This window comes from Arachis ipaensis, chromosome B03 (assembly GCF_000816755.2).
Source record: "Arachis ipaensis cultivar K30076 chromosome B03, Araip1.1, whole genome shotgun sequence".
Lineage (NCBI taxonomy): Eukaryota > Viridiplantae > Streptophyta > Magnoliopsida > Fabales > Fabaceae > Arachis > Arachis ipaensis.
This window is the reverse complement of record NC_029787.2, coordinates 7,048,647-7,070,740: the sequence shown is the minus strand read 5'-3', so window position 1 is coordinate 7,070,740 and position 22,094 is coordinate 7,048,647. Positions and strand designations below refer to the sequence as shown.

General features: G+C 35.2%; 4 protein-coding genes across 4 annotated transcripts in view; 2 read left to right on the top strand and 2 right to left on the bottom strand.

Moving 5' to 3' along the window:
• On the bottom strand, positions 139-6,123 carry LOC107628892 (coatomer subunit gamma-2). The gene is made up of 18 exons (XM_016331522.2): positions 5,907-6,123; positions 5,412-5,509; positions 5,256-5,306; positions 4,987-5,100; positions 4,677-4,877; positions 4,501-4,602; positions 4,201-4,308; positions 3,890-4,123; positions 3,352-3,602; positions 3,060-3,231; positions 2,815-2,970; positions 2,622-2,672; positions 2,346-2,486; positions 2,078-2,275; positions 1,830-1,961; positions 1,572-1,745; positions 920-1,159; positions 139-614 (listed from the first exon to the last, which is right to left on the bottom strand). The coding sequence occupies exons 1-18, from the start codon at positions 5,950-5,952 to the stop codon at positions 420-422; spliced, it is 2,664 nt and encodes an 887-aa protein (XP_016187008.1). The 5' UTR covers positions 5,953-6,123; the 3' UTR covers positions 139-419.
• LOC107628896 (guanine nucleotide-binding protein subunit beta) lies at positions 7,470-10,740 on the top strand. Its single transcript, XM_016331527.2, has 6 exons — positions 7,470-7,804; positions 7,912-8,006; positions 8,394-8,818; positions 9,539-9,896; positions 9,981-10,094; positions 10,358-10,740. The coding sequence occupies exons 1-6, from the start codon at positions 7,678-7,680 to the stop codon at positions 10,391-10,393; spliced, it is 1,155 nt and encodes a 384-aa protein (XP_016187013.1). The 5' UTR covers positions 7,470-7,677; the 3' UTR covers positions 10,394-10,740.
• LOC107628890 (coatomer subunit gamma-2) lies at positions 10,999-18,454 on the bottom strand. The gene is made up of 18 exons (XM_016331521.2): positions 18,243-18,454; positions 17,650-17,747; positions 17,488-17,538; positions 17,240-17,353; positions 16,911-17,111; positions 16,731-16,832; positions 16,347-16,454; positions 16,034-16,267; positions 15,509-15,759; positions 15,224-15,395; positions 14,979-15,134; positions 14,800-14,850; positions 13,221-13,361; positions 12,953-13,150; positions 12,713-12,844; positions 12,453-12,626; positions 11,854-12,093; positions 10,999-11,485 (listed from the first exon to the last, which is right to left on the bottom strand). The coding sequence occupies exons 1-18, from the start codon at positions 18,286-18,288 to the stop codon at positions 11,291-11,293; spliced, it is 2,664 nt and encodes an 887-aa protein (XP_016187007.1). The 5' UTR covers positions 18,289-18,454; the 3' UTR covers positions 10,999-11,290.
• LOC107628898 (ras-related protein Rab7) overlaps positions 21,184-22,094 on the top strand; it is a 4,316-nt gene continuing 3,405 nt past the window's right edge. Inside the window, exons 1-3 of the mRNA XM_016331529.2 lie at positions 21,184-21,457; positions 21,788-21,814; positions 21,985-22,084. Of these exons, the coding sequence (XP_016187015.1) occupies positions 21,405-21,457; positions 21,788-21,814; positions 21,985-22,084 (180 nt within the window). The 5' untranslated portion in view covers positions 21,184-21,404. The remainder of the gene's footprint in view (positions 21,458-21,787; positions 21,815-21,984; positions 22,085-22,094) is intronic.

The window sequence follows — 22,094 nt, the reverse complement described above, 5'->3', positions numbered from 1 at the left end:
CTCTATGCATCTTAATATTTTAAACGAAGATTGCGGCTTTTCTAAGTGCGACATATGAACCCTGTAACGTAATGATATCAAGAAATAAACAATAGATTTCAAAACTAAGTAGGAGAGAATATCTTTCAGACAAGACAATTGCTATTGAACAAATATCGATTCATTGTAGGAACAATTAAGGTGAATGCGCAAAATTTGTATAAAATGTTCTACAAAGAATGAAGTATAAATGTATAATAATCAAGACTTTGGAGTATGGTTGCTAGTCTAACAAGCATGCAGTAAGTGACAAATAAATGGTGCATATGCCAAGTCCAAAGCGTACAGTTCTGCAATTCTTTACACACGTCTATCTATGTTGCTATTTAACTCCAATTTCATTAACAAAAAGAAAGCCGAGCTGAGTCAACGTTTGTTCTTTAGCCGCATGCCACAATCTCGTGAATGGCATCGCTAACGGTTTCATCCTCGGATCTGACGGCCAGTTTCATTGCAACATCCTTAGGACCGTCGAGTCCGAAGGACAACCGCACAAGCACTTTGATGTTCCCTATGTATACACCTGACAGCAAACATGTGTGCGACCTTGAATTGGGAGGGACAACCTCCGTGCCCTACAAAGTGGACAAGATGAGAGTCATGAAGAGATACACAAACGATACTCTACTTTTATCCTTACAAAGTTCAACTTCCGATTCTTTCAAAGGAACACAATGAATGAGAGCAACAAATTCTTTTGTATGCACCAATGTACTTGAATCTATATGTGAGATATGTCAAACTCGGAAAACTTAGGGTGTAGAAGATTAATCTTGTACAGAACCAAATATTGAACAATTGGCTTATTAACAGACTAACAAAAATAGGTCTCAAAACAAGAAACATGTAACAACGCAGCAAATCGACATCAACGGCTTACCTCACAAGGTTGCATGCCAAGAAGAGTGATGACTGCATTTACAGCTTCCGCCAAACTCTCCCTCGGGCCAAGACCATATTCATCTACTCGTTCACAATCAGCTCCCATACTTTCCCAAGCATTCCTGAAATTGGAGACCCCCACTTTCAATATGTAATCTGCCGCAACAACCTCCAGATCCTCCAGCTGGTATTCATCTTCAACGCCATCTTCTTCTGCCTCACCAGTGGATGGGTCAACCTGATCAAAATCAAATTTATATAGTAGTGATGAGATTTCCAGTTTTTCACAACCAAAAAAATGTAACCAAATTTATTTTTTATACACAAAATGGATTATATGAAGTGGTGAGACCCACTCATTTATTTTCTTTTGATACCCTAAGATCCACCCATTTATGCAAAGGGAAAACGGTGTTGGCCAAATCATTCCAGCAATAAAAATTCTGATAAAACACTGGCTGGTGGCTGCTGAGTATTTTCAACTTTTTGTTACACAAAAATATGGTAGGTTGTAATTTCAAAAAATTTCTGGCATAAGGGAAAAAAATAAAAATACAAGCTCTAGGCATGAAATATACACATCATTATATACATACTGGGGTGACTGATAAAGAAAACCAAAAGCTTAGAAGAATAAAAGGGAAACATACCTCTTTAACAATAAATCTCAGAATGTTAGCGAATTTTCCAACTGTTGCCAATCCCTCAGGCTTCTCGAATGCCACAAAAGTTTGCCCAGGTGAATCATAAGGAAGAGACCTGAGAGGCTTGGAGAACACCTCAGAAAATTCTTCTGCTTCTGAAGCATCCACAATTACAATAACCTGGTATATGGGAAAAGATTAAATATAGTCAACCCAGAGAGGTAGTGTAGTATGAAATTGTACAGTAAATGTATTTCACATTACATTTTCTAACAACTGCTCCGGTATTGTGTTTGTGCAGTTGTACTGAAACACAATATGCTTGTCATATACGTGTTTAACAACATTAACAGCATATTCTGTCTCTGCTTCGGTAAGCTCCACTGGTGCTGAGGACTGGAAAGAAATATGATGTCAGCATACGTATAATATTGGATATAAAAAGAAAAATATAAAACTAACGGGATCAGGAAGAAAAAGAAGAAAAAAAGAAAAAAAAAAGGTGAAAAAACCTTGAAAAGCTTCCCAAAGTTTGCAAACTCAGGAATGGACAAAAGCATCCTTTCATATGAATCAGCAGTAGACGGGGGCCCACTACTAGAAACACCCAAACCAGTTGGCTTTTTACCAGGTGCTTTCTTCTCTGCAAGAGGTGCAGACTTCACCTCCCTGGGCACTGAGTTAATGTCAAAAGGCTCTTCAGAAGGCACCTGCATTCACATTCAGAAGATTAGATATGTCCTTAACAAATGAAGAGCAAGAAAAATGGATATGACTTACATAATTTTTCAAACTAGTCTCAAGATTGACAAGTGGGATATCAAATGACCCAAAGAGGAAGTCCTTCACATCTTTATCAGTCTCAACAACTGAACCATCGCCTCCAAGCGTATTCTGATAAAGTGTTGCCCTATCACGGACCTGCATAGAAATTAAAAAGAACAACATAAAAATCAAAGCAGGTAGCAGTTTTACACATCTCCAGGGGAGAAAATCTGTGATGTCAAAAACCATGCAATTATAGAAATCCCTTAAAAGATATGTTTAGAAATTTACCTCATCATCACTGTCAAAAACACACCGCCTTAGCAGAACAAATATGCGGGGCTGAAAAGGGTAAATATGAGGTTTCAGACTAATTTAATAGCAACTTCACATTAAAAAAACTAAAGAAAATATTACAGATATAATATCCACTAGAAAAAATAATAATAATAACAATAAAATAATAAAGAGAGGCAAGTTACACCTTTAACTCATCAACTGCAGCCCCAAACTTTGCTAGCGTGCTCACAGCACTGGCCCTAACAGTTGCATTCTCAAGATGTACTCTGTTATAAATATAACGAATATATTTGCTGGGGTCTGATGTCTTTGGGCCTTCAACTCCCAGAAAGTGTAGTATCTATTGTATGACAGGGAAAAAACAATGATTAATGACAAGTGATAAAATTTCAAAACCACACAATAAAGAACAAAGTAAAAAAATAATACCTGTGTGGACAAATAAGTGAATTCACAATCTTCAATGAACTCACAAAGATGGAGCAGCCCACTCTCCTTAGCATCAGGGATATCTCGAATCAGAATCACAATTGAATCTACAATTGCTTTCTTGTAATCAAAACCACCTTCTTCCCTAAGAATGTTACTCAGGAAGTTCATCCTGAATAATGTCATCACAGAACCCATTAATTTAGACTAAATCACTTATCTAGAAAGATATTCGTATGAAATATGTAACATCCGGGAAAAAGGAAACCAACAGAATGACGCATATACTCACAGAGATCTATATTTTAAGGGGAACTTCAAGCATAATGATCTTATTGCTTCAACGACAACAATCTTGAATTCATCCGCAATATCAGACATGAAATTTGTAATCTGCTTCATAAGACGGTCTACGCTGGATTCGTTACCTGTTTTCAAAAGAGTGGTAATAGCTAGTGTAGCAATGCTTCTGTTCTGGTCAGAAATCAAACTTTCCATATCAATGTTACAGTTAGTGACGGCCATTGAATGTTTCATTGCAACCTGTAAAGTTCAAAGCTATATTCAACAATTATGAAATTATGAATAAAAGTAACTGATCAGGTTTGACCAACATAAATCCTAAGATGCACTAGCTAACACAAAATTTATGAACTCAGAAGATTTTTTAAAAGTTTTTCAACTGACTTCCCCCAACACATAACAGGCAAAAGGCAAAATCTCCCTTCAGGGGGGACAGGGATTGTGCTGGACCCTTTCTCAGAATCAATGAAACCATAAAAAGCATTTTTTTTTCTCCCCTCAAATTCAAATGATAAAAGAAAGTTAACCTTGTTCAAAGTTCGGACAGCTGCAAATCTCAAAACTGGCTTAGAAGAACTCAAGAAGAGCTGAAGAACGGTAATTGCTGGTGTTAATTCTCGGCTTGTTACACCATTGAGCTCCGTAATTGCTCTGGCAGCTTCAAAAATCACCATCTCTGATTTGTGACGAAGGCAACCCTCAAGATAATCATAGAAGGGGCGGTCACCTGATTGTGTATTATTTCCTGATTCCCGAATAACCTGCAAACAATATGCATTAAATATTATGCAAACAAATATCATCCCAGTGATAGCAATACACGAAAAGTAAAGCACACCTGACTTGTATAACGAATCAAAAGGCACTGGGCCAAAGGTGAGCGGACAGTTCCCCTTGTCAAGCTGGTAACCAGCTTGCTAACAGCTAGTCGATCATTCTGCCGTATCTGCAATGTTGTAAACCACCATGTGTCACTAAACTGTTTGTAATTCACAGTTGATTCCATGTGAAAATAAAACTAGGATCCTGACTAACTAAATGATTTATAATGACCAATAAAGTATTTATTTTAGTTCAACTTATTTTGCAACACCAAGAACCTGTATATGTATGTTATCAAAGCATTCATGCAGCATACCTGATGTAGCAAAGCCAGTGCATGAAACTGTACAAGAGGTGATCTTGATTGAACAGCTTCCTGAACCTCATTGCTCCACCTTTTTACTATCTCAGGATTTGTCTGAAAGGGGTGATATAAGATAAGCAAGCAATAGAATCTGCTGAATAAGGACAAACTATCAAACTAAGTATTACCTGGAGGAGATGTATGCCACTAACGAGGGCCGCACTTGCGACGACTGGATTCTTATCTACAATGGCTTGTTTCAAATACCGCTCAATTTGGGTGAGGAGCGTTCCATCTGTGATACGACAAAGCACACGAATGGCATTTGCCCTATACATATCAATCTTACTATTCATGTCCTTCATAAGAGAGCTTGTGACAATGATAACCTTTGGAACAAAAGAAAAAAACAAAGGAGAGAACAGTCAGAAACTAAATTTGTAATGCACAGATCAATGTGTATTTGACAAATAATGAAGTTTGCGTGAGAATTTGAACCTCATCTGAAGAAGGGGAGAGTTCCTTTATTATGAGGTAGACCATTCTCCTAAGCCCAAGATCTCGAGACTGGAAGAGCTTTGTCACAGCAAAGAAAACTTCTGTGGCTTCGACCTACACAATTGAAGCAAGAATAAATTATAAAAAAAATCAACAATGACTCTAACATAATTATGCAGGCTCAATCTATAAACAAGCAAGGATGTTCAAGGTACAAAACAGATAACTCTCCACAACAGATAAATGCAAGCTTAGGCAAAACTCTCTACCTTTGTAAATGTATCTCCCTGATTCAGTAGGTATAACAGTTTTGTAATAACCTTGAAAAGGTACAACGAACAAACACAATGTCAAATTCAACTGCTGAATAACTCGACCGAAACAAGATAGATTACCTAGCTGAGGATAGATAAATAAATAGAAACCTGTGAACATCTCCTAGCATCTAGTTGCGGGTCATTAAAAACCCTGGCCTCCTGAAGAACAGCCCCTTTTTCAATTCCCAAGAAGGGAGAATACTCAGCTGTTAAACAAACCGGAGAAAAAATGAAATTAATACAACACATTCATGATAGTACACTCAAACTCATCTCAGTATACAAGCGTGACTCTGGAGCAAGATGCGAAAACTAGCTATGAAGAATATGAATGAATCAACTGAGCAGTATAACGAATTCTAAACAATCAATTGCAAAGAAATAACGATCTGCATTGCAAATTACGTGCCTAAATCAACACAAGTATCTTAATAAACTATGTCCTATGTCGAATCGGAACCAGATCAACAAGGCACCGACACGAGGATCTAAGAATGAGAAACAGGAATTAAGCATTGGATCTGGAAGCGAAACATAGTGATGGAGGAGTGGCACAGAAAGAAAGAAAGTAGGAAGAAGAAAGGGAAAGAAAGAATGAAGGACCTTCGTCGTCGTGGTCATCGTCCTTCTTCACTAGAGGCTGAGCCATGGGCAGAGCAGAAGGTGGTGAATCCGCGAGATCTGGAAATTTCAGCTATGTAGGTGCCTCTGCTGAGTAACACTAAACTTCACAAATGAAAGAAAATACGAAGAAGAAGAAGAAGAAGAAGAAATGTGGTATTGTAAAGTTTAAACGCAAAATCGGGGTGTACCTTCAACCTTTTTAAAAAAAAAAAAAAAATTAAATTTCAATGCAANNNNTTTACCAAAGATAGGAGACTCAAACCCGCAACCTCTTAATTGAATATGGAGAGACTATGCCATTTGAGCTATAACTCATTGGCTTTTGCAACACCTATATGAATAGTCATAAAAGTTGTAATTAAATTAAATTGTTTAAATAGATCACATAGTTAGTGAACATTGAAATTTATTTAAATTAAGTTAATTTTTAAATACTTTGATAGAACATATTAGTATTTATGTATACCCAAAAGGAAAATATATTAGATCCAATTCCTCTAAAATAATCCACTTAAATTGATTTGCATCATTAAAATAAGTCAATAACTTCAAACAAATTAAATCATTTGATATAATTTATATAATAAATATTAAGTAATCAGTACTTTTTATATTTATCTTAGAACTAAGGCTAATTTTTTTTCAAATGAGGTTAACATGTGAGTTACACTGAGTTATAGAGTATTGAGGGGATATACACTATTGTAACGGCGTTCCATTTTTTATTTTAGTGAAAAGAAATTGGACTGTTTAATTTCATTGCAGAGAAAAAAAGACACAAATCGAATGTTCAATTTATGTGGAGCAGAATTTTATGAATATTGAAATCGGATCTAAGATTTTCTAAACAGAATTTTTTTTTTAAAATTAGAGATGGAGATGGTTGTGGGTTTGGGGAGCAAACAGAGAGAAATTTGTGGTTGAGGGTGAAAATGATGCTACTGGGAGGGGGTAACATTCCAAAGGCTATTGGAAATATCCAAGCCAATCAGAGTCCAACTGCATGCGTGTCATGTGGAGCCAGTACATAAATCGGATCTTGGATTTTTTGTACCGTATCTGTCCGATTTCAATACTTCCAATCGAACGGTCTTATTTGTCTTGCGCAGTTCTGGTGAAACACCATATACCTCCATAATTCTATTATATACTAGTCATCTCTCCATATTAAAATTAAAAAGTTCTAGAACTAATAGCATTTAATTTTTTGAGAAAAGGACAAATAGGTCCCTAACTTTTTGTCCCATGGACATTTTCGTCTCTGACCATTGAAAAATACTTTTAAGTCTATGACCTTCACAAAACTTGGACAGATCAGTCCCTCCGTCCAAATGCCTCCGTCAGGGACTAATTTGTCCAAATATCTCCGTCAGGACGAATCCGTCCAAATTTTGTGAAAGTCAAGGACTTAAAAATATTTTTCAATGGTCAAGGACAAAAATGTCCGCGGGAGACAAAAGGTCAGGAACCTATTTGTCCTTTTCTCTAATTCTTTTTTTAGTAAAAATGTTGGTGTTTTTAAATTTTTTAAAAAAATCTGATTTTAACTATTTCAGAAAAAAAAAAATTGCCACTTCCAGTTCAGCTCAGGTACTACACCTTGCTGCTGCTTCTTCTTCTTCTTGACTTCTTCCGATTTTCTACTGAAGAAGAAGAACCCATCATTCGATCCACATAAATTTCCTAACTTGCATTCATTGTTAGCAAACTGAACTTGTATTGCGCTGTGAAAAATCACATTCATATTCATATGTCCCTTTCTCAACCCAAAATGTCCGTTGCTGAGCTCAAGGAGCGTCACTTAGCTGCCACTGACACACTCAACAATCTCAAACAACGTTTAAACCACACACGCCGTTCTTTGCTTGATACTGATCGTAAACCCAAAAACAATTTCTTTTTTTTTTTTTTACTCTATACTGCGGAATTGGGTTTAGATCTACTGAACTCATTGTTTGAACTATTTTTGTTTTGTTGATTTCAGTTGCTGGGTATGCGAGGTCTCAGGGCAAGAGTCCTGTGACTTTTGGCCCCACCGATCTGGTTTGCTGTAGAACTTTGCAGGGACATACAGGAAAGGTACCCTTTTTCTTCCTCTTCTTTATGCATTATTTGCTTGTTCTTTTGCTTCAGTAAGCTTGGGTTTGACTTTTCGGTCTCAAGAACACATTTGTTGTAAATGATTATGGAATTGCCTTATCATATCAAGCGTTAGTATGTTGAGACTTAAAGAATTATGGAAAAGATTATACCTTGAAAGTTGAAGCTGTAGAGTGGAGATTCTTCTATTTATATAGCTTAGCTGCATTAACAAATTTGTTTAAGAAATTAAGCTTGATCAAAAGAGTTGTTTACTTCTTCCTTCTCTGCTTCATTGTTCAGTTATATTGACAAAATTTAGAGTAGAGCTTACTGAACATGAAACTTGAAGAATTAGATAAATTCATTTTCATTCAAATGTTATAGGTGTATTCATTAGATTGGACGTCTGAGAGGAATCGGATTGTTAGTGCATCCCAAGATGGCCGATTAATCGTGTGGAATGCTCTAACAAGGCAGAAAATCCATGCCATAAAGCTTCCTTGTGCATGGGTCATGACAACTGCTTTCTCACCAACTGGTCAGTCGGTTGCATGCGGTGGTCTTGATAGTGTTTGCTCTATTTTCAATCTGAATTCCGCCACTGACAAGGATGGGAATCTACCTGTTTCCCGGATGCTTAGCGGACACAAGGGTTACATTTCATCTTGTCAATATGTTCCAGATGAAGACACTCACTTAATTACTGGTTCTGGTGATCAGACTTGTGTTCTATGGGATATTACTACTGGCCTTAAAACCTCTGTCTTCGGAGGTGAATTTCAGTCTGGACATACTGCAGATGTACTTAGGTATGTTTGGTGATTTGCTGAAACTAATTTTACTATTTGTGTCGATATTTGTTTTTCGGAGTATGGAGTATATTATTATCCCGGTCACTGTACTTTGCATTTACCATACCTTTTTCCGTTTTCATTACACAGACATACAAATAACTTCCATCTCTTTTTGGAAAACATTGCATCAACTTCAAAACAGTGCTGAGTTTACTTGATTCAATTTATCATGGATGTTTCATAGTCAAATATTATTCCCATGCCATTCATCTTTAAATTTGAGAAAAGGGAAGAGCATATTTGTTTTAGGGTGCGGCAGAGTTAAATGATTGCTTTAAGTGTCCAATGCTTTGAATTAAAACCAAAATATTGAATGTTCTCTTCCCTTTAACCACAGGACACTTGTCAGATAATCTTTTAGTCAAAGAACTTGTTAGGCATGATACTACTTTGGAAATCTTATTTTTTGGCATTTTATGAATGGTAGATATTAGGGTGAGGAGAGTAACACACTATCGATGTACAATTGTTGTTTTTAACTTGTTGGGGGAGGAAAGAATAATCTGGCCACTTTAGCTTCATAAGATGAAGTATCTATATAATTTGAATAATTTTTTTCTTCTGCACTTCCATTGATAAGATTTTGAAATTTTGATGGTGATCAATATGGTGGCTAGATATATGTTATTATGCAATCATATCTTAGGAATATGCTGTTACTTTGTCCTGCCTCAGCATCTCCATTAACGGCTCCAACTCAAGAATATTTGCATCTGGTTCATGTGATGCCACTGCTCGATTATGGGATACTCGTGTGGCAAGTCGAGCAGTTCGGACATTCCATGGGCATGAAGGAGATGTTAATTCAGTCAAGTTCTTTCCAGATGGAAATAGATTTGGTACTGGCTCAGATGATGGAACATGCAGATTGTTTGACATTCGGACTGGACATCAACTTCAAGTATATTGTCAGAAGCACAGTGACAATGACATTCCACCCGTGACCTCCATTGCATTCTCCATATCAGGAAGACTCCTTTTTGCTGGATACACAAATGGAGATTGCTATGTCTGGGACACTTTGTTGGCAAAGGTACTCACTTTGTGCCTTAATGTAATGTAATTTGAAACCTTGTTAAATTTTGTAACATATGCTTGATTATTTGTTCCTTTGCAGGTGGTGTTGAATTTAGGGTCTCTTCAAGACTCTCATGAGGGCAGGATCAGCTGTTTAGGTCTGGCAGCTGATGGAAGTGCCTTGTGTACAGGAAGTTGGGACACAAACCTAAAGGTGATCATTGCATTTTGGCCTTATCAAATACCCCCTCTATTCTTTTTTATCTAGGATGATAATTGTATCTAGATACATTGATAAAAAGAGAGTAAGATGCTACAAAGTTGGGTTACCAGTTATGAAATTAGGTTATATGTGTGCTTGACTTGAGTTTCCAATAGTCAATAGATATTATAGGATGAAAACAGTCATGCAACTGAATCTAGTATGCTTTTTTCACTTGTAGATCTTGTGTGCTAACAACTTTGCTGTCTTAGCAGATATGGGCATTTGGAGGGCATAGGAGGATGGTCTGAGCCATTGAAGGTGGGGCAAAGACTTATTGAGTTCCCTTGTTAGGTCCATTGATATGAAAGCATTATTGGTGGATGTGAATGTTCCTGGAGCATTCATTAAATGTTTCAGAAGCGTGCAAGTGTTTCTCCATTGTAGGAGAAGAACAGTGTGGAATGCGAAGGTTATAACCTTTTTGCATTGGAACTAGGGCGACTGATCATTTACCCTTGTGTCCATTTGTCAATGTGTGTAAACCATAATGGACTTTGATTGCTTGCCTCTCCAATGTCAATGTAGCATGCAATACTATGTAGAATTGTATAAAAATATTAAAATCAAATTTGTTGTGCTGACCATCTTATCTTTCTTTTGGTGTTCAAAAAATTAGAGTATTTTTCCAATTTTAGAATGCTCAGGTAGTCATGCGTACTATTTTAACTAAGTGAATGCGGCTATTGTGCGAGACAAATATCAAGATTGGATGAAACAGCTTTGTTTTCATTTCATTTTAGTGTTTTGAAGTAAACTGACTGAACCAAAACTTCCCGATAATGATGTGTAAACGATATATTTCAAACCTAAATAAGAGAGAATGCCTTTGAGCCTTTCGCAGTAGACATTGCGATTGAACAAAATGTCAAATTCATTGACGAAACAAACATTATGGCGAATCCGCAAAATTCATAATACATTTGCTACAAAGAAAATGATGTATAGAAGATTAAAAGTAAAATAATCACGACTTCCGAGTATGATTGCTAGTCTAACAAGCCTGCAGTAAGTGACATAAATTGCAAATGCGTCCAAAGCGTACAGTTCTGCAATTCTTTACACACGTCTATCTATTTGCTATTTAACTCCATTTTCCTTAACAAAAAGAAAGGCCGAGTTGAGTCAACATTTCTTGACTTAGTGAACTAGCCGCTAGCCACGATCTCGTGAATGGCATCACTCACGGCTTCATCCTCAGATCTGACAGCCAGTTTCATCGCCACATCCTTAGGACCATCGAGTCCAAAGGACAACCGTACAAGCACTTTAATGTTCCCTATGTATACCCCTGACAGCAAACATGTGTGTGACCTTGAATTGGGTGGGACAACCTCCGTGCCCTGCAAAGTGGACAAGATGAAAGTTAATAAGACACCACTTTTCTGAAGAAAATAACACTATACCAGTAAATAAACCGTAAGCAGATATTAAATATAAAAGAAACTCAACTTTTTCCTAACAAACTTCAACTTCCCATTCTTTCAAAGGAAAAGGTGAATCAGAGCAAGAAAGTCTTTTATATCATCATATGGGTCACCATATTTGAATCTATATATACGAGATATATCTATAACTCAGAAAACCTAGGGAGTAGAAGATTATCATGTATAGCACCAAGCAATGTACAAATGGCTTGTAACCATACCAAAAAAACAGATCTCTAAACAAAAAACATCTACCAATGCAGTAATTGACATTGACAGCTTACCTCACAAGGCTGCATGCCAAGAAGATTGATGACTGTATTTACAGCTTCGGCCAGACTCTCCCTTGGGCCAAGACCATATTCATCTACTCGTTCACAATCAGCTCCCATACTTTCCCATGCATTCCTGAAATTAGAGACACCAACTTTCAATATGTAATCTGCTGCAACAACATCCAGTTCCTCCAGCTGGTATTCATCTTCAACTCCATCTTCTTCAGCCTCACCAGTGGATGGGTCAACCTGATCAAAATTATGTAGTAGTGATGAAGTTTCCACAACCACAAAATGCAACCAATTTTTTTTTACACAAAACATGGTGATAGTTGGATGAAATAAAGTGGAAAGACAGACCCAGTTATTTATGCGAGGGTTACTGGCATTGTAACATCATTCTACAAATAAAATTCTGACAAAAATACTTGTTGTCTAGTATGTTCCTTGCACAAAAATATTGTAGGTTTTATTTTCTAAAAAGTTCTTGGTGTCAAAAAAGTATACAAGTTCTAGGCATGAAACATACACATCATCATACATATTGGGAGACTGGGACAAAGAGAAGTAGAGAACCAAGAGCTTAGAAGAATAAAAGGGAAACGTACCTCTTTAACAAAAAATTTCAGAATGTTAGAAAATTTTCCAACTGTTGGCAATCCCTCAGGCTTCTCAAATGCCACAAAAGTCTGCCCAGGTGAATCATAAGGAAGAGACCTGAGAGGCTTGGAGAACACCTCGGAAAATTCTTCTGCTTCTGAAGCATCCACAATTACAATAACCTGGTATTGGGTGGAAAAGATCAAATATAATTGAACCAGAGTTAACTGTAGAATAAAAATGTACAGTATCTAATATTGGTCATTACATCTTCCAATAACTGTTCTGGTATTGTGTTTGTGCAGTTGTACTGAAACACAATATGCCTGTCAAATATGTGTTTAACAACATTAACAGCATATTCTGTCTCTGCTTCAGTAAGCTCCACTGGTGCTGAGGACTGGAAAGACATGATGTCAGCATACATATCAAATTAGATATCTAGACATTAAGACATCCAAAGAAAATTACAGAACTAAAACATTCTGAAAATTTTGGGTGAAAGAACCTTGAATAGCTTTCCAAAGTTTGCAAATTCAGGAATGGACAAAAGCATCCTTTCATATGCATCTGCAGTAGATGGAGGCCCACTAGGAGGAGCACCCAAACCAGTTGGCTTTTTACCCGCTGCTTTCTTCTCTGCAAGAGGTGCAGACTTCACCTCCTTGGGTACTGAGTTAATATCAAAAGGCTCTTCAGAAGGCTCCTGCATTCACATACAGAACATGAGGTATATCCTTAACAAATGAAGAGCAAGAAAAATGGAAAGCACTTACATAATTTTTCAAACTAGTCTCAAAATTGACAAGTGGAATATCAAATGACCCAAACAGGAAGTCCTTCACATCTTTATCTGTCTCAACAACTGAACCATCACCTCCAAGTGTGTTCAGATAAAGTGTTGCCCTATCACGGACCTGCATAGAAATGAAAATGTTCAACAAAAAATCAAAGACGGCAGCAGTTCACATACCTCTAGGGCAGAAAATCTGCTGATATCATAAACCATGTAATTGTTGTCGGTAGAAACATTGACTAATGACAACATAGAAACTAGGCAAACCTAGTAACTAGTTGCATAGAAACTAAGCACTCCTAGAAAATTATCACTCTAATTTATTATAACGTTTTACAATAGCCTTTTATATTTTTGTATATCAATAAACAAGTCAGTTGTCCATATTTTTCACAATCATATTCTTCAATGTCACTTCATGAGAGGATTAATCCAATAAGAGAACATTTATCTAGTCATTGATTTAGGAAAGTTAGAATACTTTCTTTGAATTGAAGTTGCTCAATCAAGCATAGGTATTGTTATCTCTCTAAAGAAGTATGCTCTAGATATACTGAAGGAAAATGGGATGATAAATTGTGACCAACTGATGACCGTATGGATCTGAATCTCAAGTTATTACCTAATCAATGGGAGCTAGTTTCAGGTCCTGAAAAGTACAGAAGACTAGGTGGAAACCTCCTCTATCTCATTATTATTATACCTGATATTTGTTTTACAGTTAGAGTAGTAAGTCAATTTTTGCAATCTCCTTGCTCAAATAAATGGAATGCAATAATGCAAATATTGAGATATATTAAAGGATCTACTGGACGGGGGATACTTTAGGAAGACAGAGGGAGTTCTCAGACTATTGGCTTCAGCGATGCAGATTGGGCAGATTGTCCTATTGATAGACGATCTACTAAAGTTATTGTGTTTTTTTCTTGGAAAAGTAAAAGGTAAAATATTTTAGCTCATTCTAGTATTGAAGCAGAATACCGTGCTATGGCTTGTGAGCTCATTTGGATCAAACACCTTCAAGACTTGAGATTTGGTGACTTCAAAGAAACAAAATTATATTATGATAATTAGACAACTCTTCATATAGATTCTAATCCAGTATTTCCGGGAAGAACAAAACACATTGAAGTTGGTTGTCATTTTGTTCGAGAGAAAGTCCACACAAAAGTAGTGACTGAATCAGTAAGCTCCAGGGAACAACTAGTAGCCAATATCTTCACGAAACCTCTCAGAGGACCTCAGATTTAGTATTTTTGTAGCAAACTTGGAGCATTTAACTTATATGCTCCAGCTTGATGGGAAATATTGGAAAGAAACATGGTCTACATAGAAACTATGCAAACCTAGTAACTGGCTTTATAGAAACGATGCACACCTAGAAAAGTATCACTCTCAGTTATTGTAATTTCTGAGTTCTGACTAGTCTTTTACATTTTTGTATATGAATCTTCTACTGTCAATATCAATAGGCAAATCAATTGTTCATATTTTTCACAATTATATTCTCCAAAACATGTTTATTCACGTATTATAAAATGCCCCAAAAGAAAACTTACCTCATCATCACTGTCAAAAACACACCTCCTTAGCAGAACAAATATGCGAGGCTGAAAAGGGCATATATGAGGTTTTAAAGTGAGTTAATACCAATTATCACATAAAAAAATTAAAAGTAAAATCCTAGAGAAATACCATCAACTAGAAAAAATAATTAATAAACAGAGCCAAGTAGCACCTTCAATTCATCAACTGCAGCCCCAAACTTTGCCAGTGTGCTCACAGCACTGGCCCTAACAGTTGCATTCTCAAGATGTACTCTGTTATAAATATAACGAATATATTTGCTGGGGTCTGATGTCTTTGGACCTTCAACTCCCAAGAAGTGTAGTATCTAGGGTACAACAGAAAAATGACTGATGCCAAATGATAAAATTCCAAAACCAAATGGTAAAGAACAAAGCACAAAACAAGAGATAATACCTGTGTGGATAAATAAGTGAATTCACAATCTTCAATGAACTCACAAAGATGGAGCAACCCACTTTCCTTAGCATCAGGGATATCTCGAATCAGAATCACAATTGAATCTACAATTGCTTTCTTGTAATCAAAACCACCTTCTTCTCTGAGAATGTTACTTAGGAAGTTCATCCTGAATAATAACATAACAGAACCTGGTAACTTAGACCACTTATCTAGAAAGATATTCATAAGAAAGATGTAACATCCGTGAAAAGAGACCAATAGAGTGACGCATATACTCACAGAGATCTATATTTTAAAGGGAACTTCAAGCACAATGATCTTATTGCTTCTACAACAACAATTTTGAATTCATCAGCAATATCAGACATGAAATTTGTAATCTGCTTCATAAGACGGTCTACACTTGATTCATTTCCTGTCTTTAAAAGAGTGGTAATAGCAAGTGTAGCAATGCTTCTGTTCTGGTCAGAAATTAAACTTTCCATGTCAATGTTGCAGTTAGTTACAGCCATTGGATGTGTCATTGCAACCTGCAAAGTTCAAAGCAATACTCATTAGTTATAAATAAAAGTAATGATCAATTTTAAATCCTGAGATGCATTCGCTGTAAGAGAAAATTTATGAAACTCAGAAGATCTTTCTATTAACAAAAAAATAAAGAAAGAAAAATCAACCAACTCTCCTCAAAATGTAACAGAAAAAATGCTTCCTTAAGGGGGACAAGGGTTGTCATGCAACCTTTCTCAAAATCAACAAGCATAACAAGCATGTCTTATGAAATTCAAACAATTAAAGAAGGTAGACCTTGTTCAAAGTGCGGACAGCTGCAAATCTCAAAACTGGCTTAGAAGAACTCAAGAAGAGTTGAAGAACAGTAATTGCAGGTGTTAATTCTCGACTTGTTACACCATTGAGCTCTGTAATTGCTCTGGCAGCTTCAAAAATAACCATCTCTGACTTGTGACGTAGGCAACTCTCAAGATAATCATAGAAAGGGCGGTCCCCTGGTTGTGTATTATTTCCTGACTCACGGATAACCTGCAAAGACTATGCTAAATGAATTGCATGCAAATAAATATCAAGACAGTGATAGCTACCCATGAAAAAGAAAGCACACCTGACTAGTATAACGGATCAAAAGGCATTGAGCCAAAGGCGAGCGAACAGTTCCCCTTGTCAAGCTGGTAACCAGCTTGCTAACAGCTAGTCGATCATTCTGCCGTATCTGCAATGGCATAAGCCACCACATGTCACTAACTCTGTTTATAATGCTTAGTAGATTACTATGTAACAATGTAATAATAAAACTAGTATCTTGAGAAGGTAAACCAGATCAGGTTATGTGGATATTTATATAGAACTTTAGAGGAACAGAAATGAACAACAGAATTTGCATTGACTTACAACATTGTTATTAATGATGACACATTATTATTTAGTATAATTTATTTTGAAACACCTAGAGCCGCCTGTATATTATCAAACCATTTGTGCAGTATACCTGATGTAACAAAGCCAGTGCATGAAACTGTACAAGAGGTGCTCTTGATTGAACAGCTTCCTGAACCTCATTGCTCCACCTTTTTACAATCTCGGGATTTGTCTGAAAGGAGTGACATGAGATAAGCAAGCAATGTAATCGAATATGCAGAATAAGAAAACAAATAAAATTTAGTAATACCTGGAGTAGATGAATACCACTAACTAGGGCCGCACTTGCAACAACAGGATTCTTATCTACAATTGCTTGTTTCAAATACCGCTCAATTTGGGTGAGGAGAGTTCCATCCGTGATACGACAAAGCACACGAATGGCATTTGCCCTATACATATCAGTCTTACTATTCATGTCCTTCATGAGAGAGCTTGTGACAATGATAACCTTTGGAACAAAAGAAAAAAGAGGGGGGGGGGGGGGAATAAAAATGGTAATAGAAGAGTCAGAAACTAAATTTGTAATACCAATATTTATATCTGACTAGTAATAAAGTTTGGATGAGAATTTGTAACCTCGTCTGAAGACGGTGAAAGTTCCTTTATTATGAGGTAGACCATTCTCCTTAGCCCAAGATCTCGAGACTGGAAGAGCTTAGTCACGGCAAAGAAAACTTCTGTGGCTTCAATCTATGCAATTGCAGCAAGAACAAATTATGCAAAGGGGCTAACAAGGACTCTATAAATAAGCAAGGATCTTTAATATATATTCAAGATAACTCCATAAAATAAACAAATTAAAAGGCTCAGGTGAAACTGTTTACCTTTGTAAATGTATCTCCCTGATTCAGTAGGTATAACAGTTTTGTGATAACCTTGAAAATGTACAACATAAAACAACGTCAAAATTCAACTGCTGAATAACTCAAGGGAAACAATATAAATTATACAGCTGCAGATAAATAAATAAAGAAATAAATAGAAACCTGTGAACATCTCCTAGCATCTAGTTGTGGATCATTAAAGACTCTGGCCTCCTGAAGGACGGCCCCCTTTTCAATTCCCAAGAAGGGAGAATACTCGGCTGTTAAAATAACCAGAGTAAAAAAAATATATCAATACCAATATACCTTACATTCATGATAGCATAGTCCAATTCATCAAAATATACCACCGTTATTTGGCACTAAAAATGCAAAATGGAGTTATGGAGAAATCTATCTAGAATATCTATCAACTCAGCAGGATAAGCATTCCTACTTCTAAACAATCCATTGCGCAGAACTAACGATGCGCATTGCAAATTACGTTCCTAGATCAACTCAAGTTTGTTAAAACGATGTTGAATGGAACCAGATCAACACGCGAGAGGTTCAACAGCACACTAACCGAACGATCTAAGCAAATCCTATCGCATCTAGAATGGGAAACGGGAATTAAGCATTGGATCTGGAAGCGAAACTTAGCGATCAAGCAGTAGCAGTATAGAGAGGTAAAGAAACTAGGAATTTGCGAAGCAGAAGCACGTAGATAACAGATCGAATTAAGATAGAGATAAGCAAGCGAGAAAATGAATGACCTTCGTCGTCGCGGTCATCGTCTTTCTTCACTAGCGGCTGAGCCATGGGAGGAGCAGAAGATGAATCTGCAAGATCTGGAAGATTCAGCTATGCGAATCTCTCTCTCTGTCTGAAGGTGCCTCTGCTAGTGCACCACTTAACTCCACCAATGGAAAATACGAAGAATAAGAGGAAGAAGAAAATGTGTTATTGTGAAGCTTAAACGCATAGCAGAACAATGATAATAGGTGAGGTGGTAATTTAATTTTTGATTTCTTTATTTATTTGTATTTGGGACCTTATATTTGACTAATAATACAATACAAATTACTGTAAGTACTGGAGGAAATGAAAAATTACAACACGGATTTATCAGTTGTGTGAATATTGTAATTATTTGAAAAATTATAAGTCCAACATTTTAATTTTTTAAAACTTAATTAATACTTTATTTTTTAAAAAATTTATCATATTTTTTTCTCAAAAATTATTTTTTTGACAATTCGGAGTTGTTGATGTTTATATTGATAAAAAAGAAATTTTGATAGAGTAATCATGATAACAAAGAAAAATATAGGAGTAAGGAAAAAACACATATAATAATAGTTCATACTATAGCCTAAACACTTAAACTTATGGTCGAAAAGGAGTTATTTAAAAGAAATTGACCTAAAGAAGTACTTAGAGGAGAGTGTGTCCAACCCGACTTATTTAAAACACGAATATCACTATCTATATCCAATCCGATTTAGAGTATAAGTAATTGTGCTCTCACTATTATTAATATTGTCCACTTAATGAATAACTGCTACAATATAGGTTAATTTCTTATATATTTAGAAAAGAAATCGTCCACTATTCATAGATGAAAGATTCAAGAGTAATACCATTATATGCTGCTTTGCCATCCTTAGAAATTGAACTGTCCAAGTTAGCAAAATGTTGTTTGTGAAAATGTCAATGAATTTGTCTTTCTTAAATTCACCAATTTTTCTTTTTGTTTGAGAGAATTTTGTTTGGAACAAATAATAGTCTTTAGCTAAGTAATATGACTCCACCTCCAAGGCGTTGGATCTGTCAAAAATGAATTTGTTACAATAGAACCATATAGTACTCATACAAAAATAAGAGGCTACAAAACTCCTTTAAAGAGAGATTGGGTAGATATATATTCTTCACTAACCAAGCTAAGAGAGGTTTGTTGAAGAAATTATCACTATTCAATCTAACATCCAAGTTCTTTCATAGTTTCATGTTCTATGAGCGATAATCATGCAATTGCAGAGGACGATTAACAAAGACTTGAAATTACTACAAGCAACACAACTATTATCTTGAGTCACAACAAAAGATGAAAAATATTTTTATATTTTTAATTAATTAATTTTTTTTTTAAATTAAAAAATTAAAAATGTATTTATCATTTTCTCTATATAAATAATAATTATTCAGCTTGTTTAAACTTTACATTTTGAATTTGATATTTTAAAATGACTCTTATAAATAGATTTTATAACCTCCAATGGAAGTAGAAACTAATTGTTAGTCCTTAAACATTATGATATTAGATTATACCATTTTTTTTTCTATCAAATATAGGGAGACTCCAACCCACCATCTCTAAGTGAATATGAAAAGACTATGTCATTGAGCTATAGCTCATTGACTATATTAAATTATAATATTTGAACTATAATTCATTGGAACAAATATTTTTATAATTAAATTTAACTAAGTTACACAAAATTAACAAAAAAATATGTGCCCATGTATCACTTTTCTTTGTGTTTTTTCAACACATAATTTTTTATTAAAAAGTACAAAAATTTATTAACATAGTACATAAATTTTGATAAATAATACAAAGAAAATTATACACAAAACATTTTATAAATATAACATAATTTTTTTACATAACACAAAATTTTTTATCTATAACATAAATTTTTATGTGAAAACTTAGATACAGTTAATTTTATATGAAATTGATAATTAAAAATTATTAAAAAATTCGATTAATCTAATTAAATTATCATTTAACAACTCTCAATTATTAATTTTACATAAAATTAACTACACGTGGATTTTTACCAATATTTATACATGACACGTAAATTTGCTACGAATATATTTTATAACTCATGCGAAGTTACTTAATCGCGTAGTTTTCTTGTCCGGCAAATGCACAATAGACTTTATCTACATAATATTTGCTAATTAGCTCGTTTCGGTGTTCTTAGGTCTTAGCGTGTGTTTGGATTATAGTTTGTAAACGGGAGTTTGTATAAAATTGATTTTGCAAACTTGATTTTGATAAAGAGTAAGTTTGTGTTAAAGTGATTTATGTTTGGTAATTTTTGTATCAAAATTAATTCTAGTAAAATAAATGTTGTTTGGCTTATACCATTTAAAATCACTTTTAGATAAAAAATTACTAAAATAAACCTCAACTTAAATAAATTTTTTATATTATTCTATCATTTTAATTTAGATATTTAAATAGATATTATTAATTAATTTTATAATAAAATTAATATTTACTTACTAAAATAAAAATAATATATAAAAATTGGAAAAATATATTTTTAATTAAAACTAATAAAATAAAAAGCTCGTTAGGAAAACGCAGAAGCTAAAAATAGTTGCTTCTTGTAAACGTTGGTTTTGGCAGCAGAATCACTTCTGCGTTCATGAAAAAAAATTTTGCCAAACCAAAAGTTGAAGCTTTCAAGAAGTCTAAACGTACTTCTTCTCTTCCAACAAATTTTCCAAACGCACCCTTACAAGTTACAACAGTGAACTGCAGAAATAGGATTAGGGAAAAAAAAAAGAAAGAGAAAGTTGGAAATTTGTACTAATTTGTAATTTGCCATTTAAGTGAAGTTTATTTATTAAATTAGTGTGTGAATCAGCTACAGCTGTCAGCAGGGGAATATTCTTCTCAATATTAGAAGGAAAAAAATTAAAAATAAAAAAGAAGAAGAAAAAAGATTGGGGGTTGTGTTGTGTGTGTGCTTTGATTTGAGGAGGACTAGAAAGCTCGCACCAAGTCTTAACTCTCAACGCAACTGCTTTGCTGAGACTCTCAACAGAAAGCGGTTACACCTTTTTTCCGATCTCTCTAACAGAACAACAACAAAAAGCAGTTACACTTTTTTTTCCCGATCGGTGAAAAAGTAACCATGCCTTCCAGAAGAAGAACTCTATTGAAGGTCATCATTCTCGGTGACAGCGGGTAAGTTACTTTTCGATTCCACTCTTTCTTCTTTGTTGCAAACATCATTTCTCTGCAGATCTTTGCTTTAACCTTCACGATTTCCGTTTTTCTGCTACCTACTTAGCTCAATTCGATCGAAAAAAAATTTTCTCCCTAGGATCTTGTATTTTTGTCGCTTTCTGCTGCGGAAATTGCCTTTTGTTTTCAACTTTTTTTCTTGATGCATACGCACGATTGGTTGATACTGCAAAGAAATTTTCACTATATGTGATAGTGATTTGAATCATATGTGCACTTTCAATCTTGGTAGCAGCTTGCGTTTATGTAACACTGTTTGTGCTGTTGCAGGGTGGGGAAGACATCTTTGATGAATCAGTATCCTTTGGTAGTTGGTTCTTCAAATTCATTCGTCCTTGCTTAGTTTATTCTTTTTTTTTTTTTACGCGATTTGTTTCGTATAGTTTAGCGCTGTACCAAGGGGTTACATATTGAATTTCGGTTGAGTAGACTTAAAAGCATGCATTTCCCTAACAAATATAATTTAGATATGTGAATAAGAAGTTTAGCAACCAGTACAAGGCAACCATTGGAGCGGACTTTTTAACAAAGGAGGTGCAATTTGAAGATAGGCTTTTCACCTTGCAGGTTTGTGAAC

Excerpts from the sequence above, each read along its gene's own strand:
- LOC107628890 (XM_016331521.2), bottom strand. The coding sequence starts at position 18,288 with ATGGCTCAGCCGCTAGTGAAGAAAGACGATGACCGCGACGACGAAG. Across the intron at positions 16,455-16,730 it reads CACTGGCTTTGTTACATCAG|ATACGGCAGAATGATCGACT; the intron begins GTATACTGCACA and ends ATGCCATTGCAG. Across the intron at positions 15,396-15,508 it reads CCTTTAAAATATAGATCTCT|GATGAACTTCCTAAGTAACA; the intron begins GTGAGTATATGC and ends GTTATTATTCAG.
- LOC107628896 (XM_016331527.2), top strand. The coding sequence starts at position 7,678 with ATGTCCCTTTCTCAACCCAAAATGTCCGTTGCTGAGCTCAAGGAGCGT. Across the intron at positions 7,805-7,911 it reads TTCTTTGCTTGATACTGATC|TTGCTGGGTATGCGAGGTCT; the intron begins GTAAACCCAAAA and ends TGTTGATTTCAG. Across the intron at positions 10,095-10,357 it reads GTTGGGACACAAACCTAAAG|ATATGGGCATTTGGAGGGCA; the intron begins GTGATCATTGCA and ends CTGTCTTAGCAG.
- LOC107628892 (XM_016331522.2), bottom strand. The coding sequence starts at position 5,952 with ATGGCTCAGCCTCTAGTGAAGAAGGACGATGACCACGACGACGAAG. Across the intron at positions 4,309-4,500 it reads CACTGGCTTTGCTACATCAG|ATACGGCAGAATGATCGACT; the intron begins GTATGCTGCATG and ends ACAACATTGCAG. Across the intron at positions 1,746-1,829 it reads CGGAGCAGTTGTTAGAAAAT|GTTATTGTAATTGTGGATGC; the intron begins GTAATGTGAAAT and ends CCCATATACCAG.